The 12515-nt window shown below is 40.4% G+C and overlaps 3 protein-coding genes across 6 annotated transcripts; 2 read left to right on the plus strand and 1 right to left on the minus strand.

The window, feature by feature from the left end:
* Nucleotides 1-2041: 2041 nt before the first annotated feature.
* On the plus strand, nucleotides 2042-5882 carry cnbpa (CCHC-type zinc finger, nucleic acid binding protein a). 4 transcript variants are annotated; one of them, XM_034087639.2, is made up of 6 exons: nucleotides 2100-2148; nucleotides 3172-3234; nucleotides 3900-4110; nucleotides 4321-4386; nucleotides 4604-4802; nucleotides 4894-5882. In XM_034087639.2, the coding sequence occupies exons 3-6, from the start codon at nucleotides 3903-3905 to the stop codon at nucleotides 5009-5011; spliced, it is 591 nt and encodes a 196-aa protein (XP_033943530.1). In that variant the 5' UTR covers nucleotides 2100-2148; nucleotides 3172-3234; nucleotides 3900-3902; the 3' UTR covers nucleotides 5012-5882. The 4 variants fall into 4 exon arrangements, with proteins under 4 accessions (XP_033943529.1, XP_033943532.1, XP_033943531.1 ...); XM_034087638.2 differs by lacking the exon at nucleotides 3172-3234 and having other exon boundaries at nucleotides 2042-2148; XM_034087641.2 differs by lacking the exon at nucleotides 3172-3234 and having other exon boundaries at nucleotides 2042-2148; nucleotides 4930-5882.
* Nucleotides 5883-6516: 634 nt separating this feature from the next.
* Nucleotides 6517-10462, plus strand: LOC117449872 (haloacid dehalogenase-like hydrolase domain-containing 5). The gene is made up of 8 exons (XM_034087775.2): nucleotides 6517-6906; nucleotides 7569-7772; nucleotides 7907-8019; nucleotides 8117-8210; nucleotides 8319-8352; nucleotides 8442-8616; nucleotides 8740-8928; nucleotides 9393-10462. The coding sequence occupies exons 1-8, from the start codon at nucleotides 6787-6789 to the stop codon at nucleotides 9787-9789; spliced, it is 1326 nt and encodes a 441-aa protein (XP_033943666.1). The 5' UTR covers nucleotides 6517-6786; the 3' UTR covers nucleotides 9790-10462.
* Nucleotides 10463-10567: 105 nt separating this feature from the next.
* On the minus strand, nucleotides 10568-12356 carry gp9 (glycoprotein IX platelet). Its single transcript, XM_034087776.2, is given in 4 exon segments — nucleotides 10568-11387; nucleotides 11389-11518; nucleotides 11521-11795; nucleotides 12115-12356. Coding segments are annotated over 3 exon segments (699 nt in total). The 5' UTR covers nucleotide 11795; nucleotides 12115-12356; the 3' UTR covers nucleotides 10568-11092.
* Between the last annotated feature and the right edge of the window lie 159 nt (nucleotides 12357-12515).

Genomic DNA, 12515 nt, shown 5'->3' on the forward strand with positions numbered 1-12515 from the left:
ACAATTGAATCCCTCCCACTTTGTTCAAACCGCTGTTTTGGTTATTAAAAATAAACTGCATATTTGTATAGTATTAGGGTCTTTATACAAGGTCATACTATACATAATATACTATAGTTAAAGTCATATTGGGTAGCCACTACGTTGCAAATGAGCTCCTGCTGTCTTTTTGTTGTTGTTGTTGTTGTTGTGGGGTTTTTGCAAAGCCTAATGCATGTGAAACAATAATATGGTTTTTCGTGCACTTTTGTTAAAATACAAGTTGCAACAGTATCTTTTGAAAAGCAAAAAATCTAACCACTACCGGTTTGGAGTAAGGGAGTAATCCATTATTAACTTCAAGTGCACCACCATCTGGATACAAAGGGACAGTGCAGCGTTTCCTTGGATTTCTTTGGAGCCTTCCTGAAATTCATGACAGTCATGCTACATTTTACATATCTGGTCAAAAAGACAATAAAGAGTCCATTTGAAGTATGGCATGTAGGTTATAGAAAAGTATTCAACCTAGTTTTAAAGGTGAATACATATTTTTTAAATTGATAAAGGTTCATCATTCTTTAATTTGTTGGATATGAATGGCTTAATACATTAAAACATCATCATCAGCAGCTTTATTTAAAGAGACTCTTGGTCCATTATGTTCAACAAAAAAACAGACTTTAAACTACAGCTTTTGTTAGCCAATGACATACCAAACCCAGAAACACTAACATTACCAAACCGTACCCTTTACACTCACCATGTGTTCATCATCTCCGTAGCATCCCGGTGTGGGTCCCCTGAGGTACCCGGATTACAAATGGCTCATAGGTCCTTTCAGCCAGATGGAGTTGACATCTGAGAATAAAACAGCCTTATCAACATCCTGGTAAATATGTCTTAGGTTTCAGCATACATTGTTTCCATAAAACAGCAGCAGACTTCAGAAATCCAAATCACAAACCCATGTTAAATTATATCCTCTTTACTTTACAATGTACTCTACTTTTCTAAAAAATTCAATTTTCTAACAGATGTTCCCTCTGACAAATAACAGAAATGCCAAACACTGTTTCAGTGAAGATGAGGGCAGGGCTTTGTCATTGAGCGTTTTAAGGTACTCCACCCCACATGCAACAGTATTACTGTATGTCAGTCATTGCTGGATATTATGGTAAAACATATCCTATTAAATTTAAAATGATGCCGCAAAGGATGTGATATTTCCCCTGCTTTGTGTTTAATGTTGTGAGCTGCAGAATAAAGACCACAGCAAATAATAATTGCTATGACAAAGCTTTACAGTGAAAGCCACCTTAAGACTGAGCTGAATGCATCTTTCCCACTTATTGATCCGACTGAGCACTCAGGCCAGTTAGCTGAGATGCTTGCTGCTCCCATGGATTGTTATCTCTATCAGCTCACTTGTATTCAAAATATGATGCAATCAGGACTCCTTGGACTTTCATTTAGTAACTCTGATATAGACCCTTCTTGTTTGAGACACAAATAAGCTGTTTGGTATACAATATTGTTTAAGATCTACTTCAATTTCATTCTGTTTTCTTTTAATTAAACTTTGGGAGAAGTGAAGAAATCAAAGAATGTTTTTCATAGACATCTTATTATTTCCTTTATTATTAACACAAATAACAGTGGCAGTGTTTATTTAGAATCAGATACACTGGTTATTGCACTAATTCTGTATTTTAAAAAAGAAGCTTATTTTGAGACATGTCCAGGTACTGTCATTTAATTAATTACTTAACTTTTCATATTTTCTGAAACTATTATCAATGATTATATTATTAATATTATTATTTAAATGATTAGTAGTAGTTGTTTTTGTAGAAGTAGTAGTGCCATTTTTACTATAAGTATATTGCTTATAATAAGGCTTTAACATTCCTCAATGTTTTAAGAAGTTGGAAAAACAAGACCAGTCAGTTTAGGGAAAGGGGACCATTCTCTATCCGCGATTGGCTTATTCACAGAGGCGGTGTCCAGACTTCCTCGTGTTTGATTGGTTGCTTTTAGAGTATGTGACCAATGAGAGTGCAGGTTTCTACTGGATACTGTGAATGACAATTCAGGAACTCCTGTTCGCACCGCATGTAGCGCAAAGAAGGAGGCGTAAACACTGACAGAGCTAAGGTAGCCAGCGAGGTAAGCAATAAAACAGCACTACAAATGATTTAATCAACGTAAATGACATTCGTGTAGATCTGAAAAACGACACCGTGTTAAAATGAAGAATTGCAGAGAAATCGGACGTTTAGTCCAGTTTATTTTGTAAAAACGCACGGGTTTTGTTTGGTTTGAATAACGGTGCATCGGGTTCTCGCTCCGGCCTGCTAACGTTAGCTCCTAACAACGACTTTGGTGTGTGCGCCCGGCGCGGGAAATGTAGTTTTTATGCTGTATTTACTTTAATATCTATCGGAAACAATATATGGCAAATCTATTTTGCAATAGGGGTCGACCCACGTCTTTCTTACTCTACAAATAAGCTTGGTCGTCGACTGAACCGTGCTTTTTGGTCGTGGTCGTGAGGTGGTCTGTGCTAACATGTGCTAACCAGCAGCCGCACCACTGTCTCGCGAGTAACGTTACGCAGAAAAGTCAACGTGACTAGGCCAGCGTTAGCGTAGCTTCAACCTTTGGCATTTGATTCAGTTTCAGCCAGGAATCACGGTCAATACAGTCTTAAAAGTTATTTTTTACGCAGAATTAGCCTTCGAGTTTGCTAATTTAACAGATGCTCATCACAACACGATGGGATGGGACTGCCCTCTGGTGCTAGCATTCCAATTTAGCACGCAACCCACGACATGCTTTCATGGCCGTTTCTGTGACGTTAGTAGTCTGGCGTTTAAAACCGTGTAATAATCTTAACTTAAAAAAACTGTATTACGAATGAAACGAGCCTTTATGATGCTACAGGAAAAACACATTTCATTTACTATTTAATGAATTAGTATTATGTAAGACACGAGTTGAGGCCCTTGGGGCATATGAGTGACCATTATACAAAATTAAAGCAACAAGTTCACCTTTGCAATCTTATTCAAAGGTGATTTAAATTCCATCGACCACATTTTTTTTTCAAACAAAACCATCATTTGGATACTCATTAGGATTAGCTTGATTACTCATTAACTCACATTCTTCCCGACTTCATGTCTTTAGCACCGTCAGCAAACAGAAGTTTGGCCTATGGCGATCCCAACATAATTCCATTGAGAAAATCATGTAAGTTAGCTTAGTAGTTAACTTAGTTGTAGTTTGACGGCCAATTATGATAGACACCAGCTGAATAATGTACTTTACCCCCTTTTTGTATCATCATAGATTAGATCCCCCTGTTAGTCATTATGGTAGTCTGACTCCTGCAGACCTTGTGTCTAAGTTGTGTAGTATCATGTTCAAATGTGTGAATAAGGGCATTCTTGACGACATGACACGATGTCTATACTAGCTGCCCCTTTAACCCCCCCCCCATATAATCAGCAACAGCTGTCAATGTATAGTGTCTATAGCTTTTATTACTTGTAATATGTATTGACAAACAGGTTTCCAAGCCACATATGCCATAGCTAAATATCTGTGAAGTAGAGCTCCAGCACATGTTTTAGTAAATCTGTTTGTAAGTAGTTGAAACAAGTTTTGCCACTAATGACTAGAGTAATGTTTCAGGGATCAACGGCATACTAGGGGTCATCTTCTAAGCTTCGTTTAGGCAAAAATGCATTCATATCCCCCTTATATATCCTACCAATTATTTCCTGTCAAAAGCTAATATTTCATGTGCAATAGTGTTGGCGTGCTCAGTGTAGACTCTGTGTGAATTCAAAGGGGCTTGTAAATGATGTATTTTCACACTGAATTTGGATCACTAATGGCATGTTTTTGTTTAGGTAATGGACATGAGCAACAGCAACGATTGCTACCAGTGTGGCCGCTCCGGGCACTGGGCCAAGCATTGCCCCACTGGTCAAAGTGGTGGTGGTGGTGGCGGTGGTGGCGGCGGCGGCGGTGGTGAAGGTGGTCGTGGCGAAGGTGGTCGTGGCGGCGGTGGCACACGTGGACGTGGTGGCAGTGGCGGCAGGGGTCGAGGACGAGGCAAGGGTACTATCTAGGCCACACCTAGTATAGGATCATTATCACTCTAACTCATATTATTTTACACTAAAGACATGTTATTCACCTACGGCTGTTTTGTGGGGTTATGGTTTTTGTACAGCATTCCCAATGAAACACTCATTTGTGGAGTTCAAGCAATAAATGTAAACATTGTCTTTTTTTCATCTTTGTATACCAAACTGTCTTTCATTACAGAGATGTTCTGTTATCGGTGTGGGGACCAAGGACACATGGCCAGGGACTGTGACCAAACTGAGGATGGTGTGCATTGCAGTTCTAAATTCTTCCATTTCAGTTCTAGTTAGTTGGTTTGAAGTGGTGTTCTCTTACACCACAGTCACCGAAGTTATAACAATTTTGATTACCACGCTTCACACAACAGTAAAGTATCCATACAACTTAACCTTTTTATATAGGACAAAACTTTTCTTGCAACGGTAATGGATTTGTAAATAAACTATTCCCCCCCCTTTTTCAGCATGCTACAACTGCCACAGGAGTGGCCACATTTCCCGGGATTGCAAGGAGCCCAAAAAGGAGAGGGAGCAGCTGTGCTACAACTGCAACAAACCAGGCCACATGGCCCGTGACTGTGAGCATGCCAACGACCAGAAGTGCTACTCCTGCGGTGGGTTTGGTCACATCCAGAAACTTTGTGATAAGGTGAAATGTTACAGGTGAGTTAAGTCCAGACTTCTTTAGTTACTTAAGTTTACTCTAAAATAAGTTGTCCTAATTGAATAAGCTAACGATTTGTGTCACTTCTAGGTGTGGCGACATTGGCCACGTTGCTGTGCATTGCAGTAAAGCCAGTGAGACTAACTGCTACAACTGCGGAAAGGCGGGCCACCTGGCAAAAGATTGCCCCGAAGAAAACTGCGCATAATCAGTGCCCTCTGTTGCCCCTCCTTTTTTCAGATTGATGGTTGGTTGTATTATTTTCTCTGAATCCTCTTCACTGGCCAAAGCTTGGCTAACAGAGGCTAGTCCCAGGCCAGTGAGCCTCTCGACATGTAATACAATGAAAGGGGTGAAAAAAATCTTTCTGCATTCAATACAAAAATGTTTTAGTTCGGTAGCGGTGTTATGTATAATGCTTTGTAAAAGAACCCCCTTTCCAAGCCACTGGTTATCAGAGATGAATAAATGGGACTAAACATATGAGAATCTATAGGACCTTTGAGCTTGTGAAAGTAAGCCTCAGTAATATGAGATAGAAGAAGGGAGTAAATGGAAACTGAACTTCCATGTAAGGTTATTTTGGTTTGTTTTAGTGGGATTTGAGTTGGCCAAGAGGGTAATGACATGGAAACTGTTCATAACATGATGCATTTCAGCCCTTCAAGCAGCTAAGCGGGCGATAACAAACTACATGTTATATTGCTACGATATAAACGTTTTGGAGGTATTAAAAGAAACGTGTTCTTTTATAGAAAATCTGTTTACAATTTCAATATCACTTGGTAGTCCAAGGTAGACTTTTCCTTTATAAATGGCTTTGGAATTTTTTTTTTACCTTGGCAAAATTTAACAACATGAACAGTTGTAAGTAAGAACAGCAGAATTAGGAGTTATTTGGGAATGAAAAAATGTTTTCACAGAAATCAAAATGTTATTTTTGTACAATATCACTTAGACTACTGTATAAATACCATTTGCTTGTACTCAGTTTTTAAGTCGGAAGGAAAGTGCAACTGAAGTCCTAGAAAATAGAAATGTAATTTTAAACTATCAATAAAGCTGGAGGAGCACGGGGAGGTCTTGTCTGACTACTTGATTTCAAATGTCTTGCCTTAACAGATTCTATTATATTTTTTAAATGTCTACATTTTTAAATCAATACCTACTTGCTTACTTATCTCATGCATTCTGCAAAAATGCGTGTCACACAAAGGATCATCATTTATTTAGTCCTCAAGCATGTTGGCACTGCACCTAATTGGCAAGCCATCTGCAGAATTAGAGTTCAAATATCCGGCCACATTTTTTTCCTATTTTCTCTGCATCCATTACATGTGTTCCATTTACAGAGCCTGTTGAGTAAAAATGGAAAAGGGGTGCAGGGATATCTTCACAGCGCGCGTCAGCTTTCACAGGCAAATTCCTCGAGGTTCTCTGCAGCAAATGTAGCCGCCCTGAGACACATGTATTGGGAGACAGCTGCATGTGACTTTGCGCATGTCGTTACAGTTATGTGTTGTACAAGTGAAGCCGAATGAAATGGTGAATAAGATATTTAGCTTCGGTTGTCTTCGTGGTGTGCGAACAAAGAATGACCATTAAATATATATTCATAAAACATGGACCATGCGGATCAATGAGCTCGTGTTTCTGCAGCCGTCTCCTGTTATTCATCGACATGCTTGTGCGTGGAAGAAACTGAAAGCTCCACCTCGATGTCTAAAATGGCAGCGGGGGTTGCAGTGTTTCAGATGCAGCAGAAGCTCCACATCTCCTTCCGCCAGAGATGCAGGAAAAATACCCTCCTCATATGACGTCATCAAGTCTCGCCGAGTCAAATCATAGGCAAGAAAACATCCGAGGACGAAAACAAGCCGAGCAGCCAGCGCGGCCCGAACCAGCCGGCTCTTATCCTTCATGCCGGGTCGTTTTTCAATTACATACAGTTTCTCTTTTAAAACCCGGTGCTAAACAAAAGAGATGAGGGGACTCCTGTCGTTTTACCGGGGCCTGTGCTCTTCGAGTAACCGTCAAGTCAGACGCAAAGCTGGGATTGTCGGTTCTCGGTGCGGGTTTTGCGGAACTCAGTCAAACAGCAAGGTACGGTTGGAGCTGTTGCTGCGACTTTTAGGCTAAACAATGCGTTGTTGAAAAAGCGATTTACTTTGTATTCGTTTCAGTTTTTGTTGTATCAAATCGTCGTTGCGATGGAATAACAGGGTCTGCGGGGATAACAACAGATGTAGCTTACTGTTTGTTTCCGCATGAGGAAAAACCTAGCGTAGATACACCACGGTGTTCACAGTTAGTTTTGTTTCAGCCCCAGTGACCGCAAACACATTGAGGAAAACATTTGTTTACATATACATCTAGATCATTTTCAGATTATCTGTTAAAGTTTTAACCCCCCCCTCCCATATGTAGCGCTATGGCATACTAAAATCAGTCCCTAATAGTAAAATTACACTGATATGTAGAACAATATCGAAAGACATTATCAAAAGTACATTCAAATCATTTCACATTTATGTAGAAAAAGAGCATTTTACATCTTGTACAGGGTTATAAATGGTTAATTTGCCATTTTTAGCCACATGATAGGCCTATATATATTACAAATGTAATTAATAATTTCATCCCAATTCTGTTCTTTATCCTGATTTTGTGGCTATTCCTATGTGTAAAATAAATAAGGCTGCACTTGTTGGATTCATTGCTTGCTCTTTGGCTGAAAAATATGTTGCTGTTCTTTCTTTCTTCAGCCACAGCCAAGATTTGGGCTGTTGTTTGACATAGATGGCGTGCTGGTTCGGGGAAGGATGCCAATCCCTGCTGCAAAAAAGGCATTCGAGAAGTTGGTCGACTCTCAGGGAAAATTTGTGGTGCCCGTTGTCTTTGTCACAAATGCAGGGAACTGCCTGCGACAAACAAAAGCAGACCAGCTCTCTCACATCCTGGGAGTAGCTGTGAGTTATCCAAGTGTTGAGAGACATTGCTCTAGCTACATGTTTGTTCTGTCTAGAATAAATACTCCAAAACTAAATTCTGGTTGTCCCCTATCACTTCTATTAACCTCTTCTCACACCTACTCTATTCCCAGATTACCCAAGATCAGGTCGTCATGTCTCACAGTCCCTTGAGGATGTTTACAAAGTTTCATGACAAGTGTGTGCTGGTGTCAGGACAGGGGCCGGTCCTGGAAATTGCAAAACAGTATCCTGGAATTGTGCTTTGTTGTGTTTTTTGCTTACTATTCATTGACTAATAAGGCTAGCATATTACTCGTCATTGTCCTTAACTCTGTCTTTAGTGTGGGCTTTAATAATGTTGTCAGTGTTGATATGCTGAGGGAATCATTCCCATTGATGGACATGGTGGATCACAACAGGAGACCCAAACTGCCGGTAAGATATTGAAATCTTTTGCAGAAATAGATGACGATAGTAGAAATATTACACGCCTATTTAGTCATAAACAGCAGCACATGTTAAGCTTCTCTTCTTTCATTACAGTCCAATCCTGTTGGCAATCTTCCCATGGTTGAAGGTGAGGACATGTACCACTTATTAGCTCTCGGCCTGTATTCTAATTATCATTTATATCAAAGGGATCTAATGTTTGTCTTTTATTTCCAGCTGTGATTCTGTTTGGGGAGCCGATTCGATGGGAGACACACCTGCAGCTGATAATTGATATTTTATTGACCAAAGGTAACCTCAGCAATGTTCACCAATCCCAACAGATGCCTCACCTCCCCCTGCTGGCCTGCAACATGGACCTCATGTGGATGGCTGAGGCACATTCTCCCCGGTAACCAGTGCGGTCACAAAAATACAAATATTTAATATAATAACATTGACAAGGAAAACACAGTCTTTAAAGATTCCAAATGTAAATATACCCCTCTGCTTCCCATGATCCCATTTCACTCAGGTTTGGCCATGGGACATTTCTTGTGTGCCTGGAGAACATTTACAAGAAGATAACCGGCAAAGACCTGAAGTACGAGGCGCTCATGGGAAAACCCAGTGAGTTGACATACCACTTTGCAGAGTACCTCATCAGAAGCCAGGCCATGGAGAGGCAATGGAAACTCCCCGTCACTTCACTTTATGCTATAGGGTAAGACACCATGTCTTTGTCTGTAATGCACATTTAGTAAAAGCATATGCAATATACTAAGAAAGCAACCACACATTTTCACAGTCTGAACACAAATGTACATCTAAGTAATGACAGAAGGCAGAAAGTAGTAACAAGGATACTAAAACCTGCCACCTGACTTAGAATACCAGTTATTGAAAGGGTTTGTGCTCCCTTTATAACTTCAGTTTGCAATTTTAACAAACTAAAAGGCTGAGGAGTTGCTTAATTACCACAACTCTTCTCTTTCAACTGCCCGCAAGCATTATAGTTAACTCAACATATCACACCTTTCTTTCAGAGCTTGCAAATTTCACTTCAACTTTTTGTCACGAATGTTCCTGTTTTGTTGTTCCAGCGTTGTTTTTGTCGGTGGAGCAGCAGAGAAACTTCTCGAATGTATTCTGGCTATTTCCTGATCTCTTCCCTCTCTGCCCTCTTAGCGATAACCTAATGACTGACATCTATGGCGCCAACCTATACAACCGCTACCTGGACGAGAGAGTTGCTAGGAAGAACGCTAAAGCCGTTGCTAAGATGGTCTCCGCCACAGGGTCCATCACCGCTCTGCCCCAGGTGGAGGAGAGCCACAATCATTGGGAGAGCGAGCTGGCGTTGCCCTCTGCCACTTCCTGTAAGTCTGTCCTGGTCTGCACGGGGGTCTACAACCCCAACGAAGAGGTCCCGCCTGATTCCAGCCACTGCATCAAAGAGACTGTGTTCCACGGGCACCGGGACTTCAGGTTCGACCCCGCGCTGGTGGAGCCAGACTGCATCGTGCATGATGTGGCGGACGCTGTTGAACGAATCTTTGATCTGGAGAAGTTTGTGCCTCAGTAGAGTTGAGGTCCTATGAGTAAACTGGGTTATATGACATAACATATAAACCTGGAGGAGCCTAACACTGTGGACATATCAACAGGGCATTGACAAAATATGGGTCCTCTTCTTAACTGTCAACATTAAGAACAACTTTAGACAAGTTCACAATGTAAGTGTTACTGTCAACTGCTTTTTTATATTATTTTTGACTTAAATTACTTGTTTGGATTAAGGAACAATTTAAGGAACTGCCTTATTTGACCCTACAAAGTATTTTTTTAGATGATAGTTACGTTGTAGATAATTGAAAATTCCTTCCTGAAATCATCCTATATTTATTACAAGAATTTAACAGTGTTTTTAAGAAGCATATTCAGATAACGGTTTACCTTTATTCTGAAGGTGAATTTTTATTATTCCATTTTAAGACATTTATTTACCCTTGGAAAATCTATGCATGTATATGAGATTAATACATGTACTGTACTGTTTGATTTGCAGTATTGTCCTCCAATAGAAATGTCTGTATTTGTTCTCTCTAGTTGAGACCAGTATTTGCACACATCATCTTTGTTGACTGTTACCATACCTTCCTGCCATAACCTGTTTATTATAATGTCGAATATTCTATATCCAGAAACAAAAGCTACCTGGAAATGTATTAAGATTAAACTCCAATACGAATCAACAACTGTCCCGCTCCATATCTGATCATTTACAGTGTTTGCACTCATTGGGAATACCTTACTGTAAGAAAATACATGGAATAGTTACACATGTTATGCATACTGTCTCTGATCCAATCAAAAACGACCAACAACCTATCACAAGTAATCAAGACAATGATCATTCTCAGTTAGCGCAGTATTGTTTTTTCTACAAGATATACACTGTCATACATGCTCAACTAGCTCAGTATTGAGTCATGTCGTGAGATCAGTTGTAAAGCAAATATAACATACATAGACTGATGAGTATAATACATTCAGAGGGCAAAATAGTCCTCATTACTCTTATATCTCTAATTTAGTGTCTCATTTTTGAGACACTAAATTAAATAAGCACATGTAATTACTTGCAGTGTACCAAAGACACTTTTTTAAATGGGTAAGTCATATTTTTATTTTTAGCCTTCCCTGCTTTTATAAGTAAACTAGATTTAGGTTACAGAAATAAAAATCAGTTACCTAGAAGAAGTCTCAGAATGGCTGTGGCCGTTCAGCATTAAAACAACTTTATTGCAACAAACAAAGACAGTCGTTATGCTTCCGTCAACTCTATTCTCCTCTAGTGTTTCAGAAATTCCATTATAGTAGGTCCCTCAGGTAGCCTTTATCTTTATAGTGTGCTTCTTGTGCAACACATCCTGTACTTGTGGCAGTAACTCCCCCGCACAAATGAGAGAATCCACAGTGACCTCCAGTGGTGCAGTGTGTAGCCTCCTCCTGTGTTTAGGCCTCAGTGAGCGCAAAGAGTCGGCCTCCAATCCTAAATGTCTCTCACAAATGGACAGTGTGAAGCTGGACGTTTTTGCTAGTCTCAAGCTCCACAGAAGCAGAAGAATGAGGAAGCATAGCACCACTCCAATCACAGTGTTATAAGTACTATCAGTACAGACAGGAGGAGAAGTATTCATCGCTGAGTTCAGTGGTGGCTTTCTGAACCACAGAGTCTGGGCCGGCACATGTCGGCTCCTTTAAGACAACGGCCCTGTTCCTCAGCAACCAGCTCCTCAGGTATTGGATCCACAGTCGCGGTGGAAGGGGTTTCCTGAAAGTGAGACCTTTTTCAGAGCAACCAGTCTGTCAAAATGGCTGGGAGACACTGAGGTGAGCCGGTTGTCCTGAACATGGAGCTCTGTGGTGTCTGAGGGCAGAGTGGGCAGCTCCACCAGGTCTAAAGAGCTGCAGTTGACCTGCAGACCCTCAGGAAGGAGAGCTGAACACAGGCAGGGCCGACCAGTGGTGTGTGCGCTTGATGTGGCCCAGACCAGGAAGACAGCTAAGATTAAACTGCAGAGCATCCTGTTGGAAAGGGAAAGATTATTCCAATACTTTCACTGTCATTTCCAGTTGAGATAATAATAGGAGCAGGGAGGATTCCTAGAGTGCAGCACTAAGCCAGCTGTTATATTGGAGAATCCTAAATAAAAAAGTGATAATTAAGATGTGTATTAGAACAAGATAACGTTTCTTCAGAATCTGGATTTATTGTTTATGTCAAAACTGATTACATCTGTTAGGTGAAATTAAATATATACATATTTGTAATGAAGAGATACAGGCAAATGACAAAGTGAATGATACATTCCTTGTTTTCTTAAGTTACACAACAAATACACACCTTTTATAGTCCAGCCAACTTGGAACTTACCTCCTGCGGTGCCAGTCATCCTTAAAATATAATTATCTGTTCATTGTTCTAGTCCCTTTGTTGCACAGCCGATACAGAGCGACGTCAGTGTGAGGAACGCACCAATAACACTGCACGATTATGCCGCATGCACTGTGAAGGAGCCCCATCTGCTTAGAGGAGATAAGAGTTTATCTATTAACTAGTGGCGGAGGCTATCTTAAGCTCATCCACACAATGTTTGTGACTGACATCCACTGCAGTGATGAGGGCTAAGAGGGCATTATACTCCAGAACACAGCTGGGACCAAGTACAGCTTTATGTGAATTTAAAAGTATATTTTGAAAGCCAAATATTAAATGAGCTTGACGCCAAAGAGAAAATGTTTCAT

Source organism: Pseudochaenichthys georgianus, chromosome 7 (genome assembly GCF_902827115.2).
Source record: "Pseudochaenichthys georgianus chromosome 7, fPseGeo1.2, whole genome shotgun sequence".
NCBI classification, from domain to species: domain Eukaryota; kingdom Metazoa; phylum Chordata; class Actinopteri; order Perciformes; family Channichthyidae; genus Pseudochaenichthys; species Pseudochaenichthys georgianus.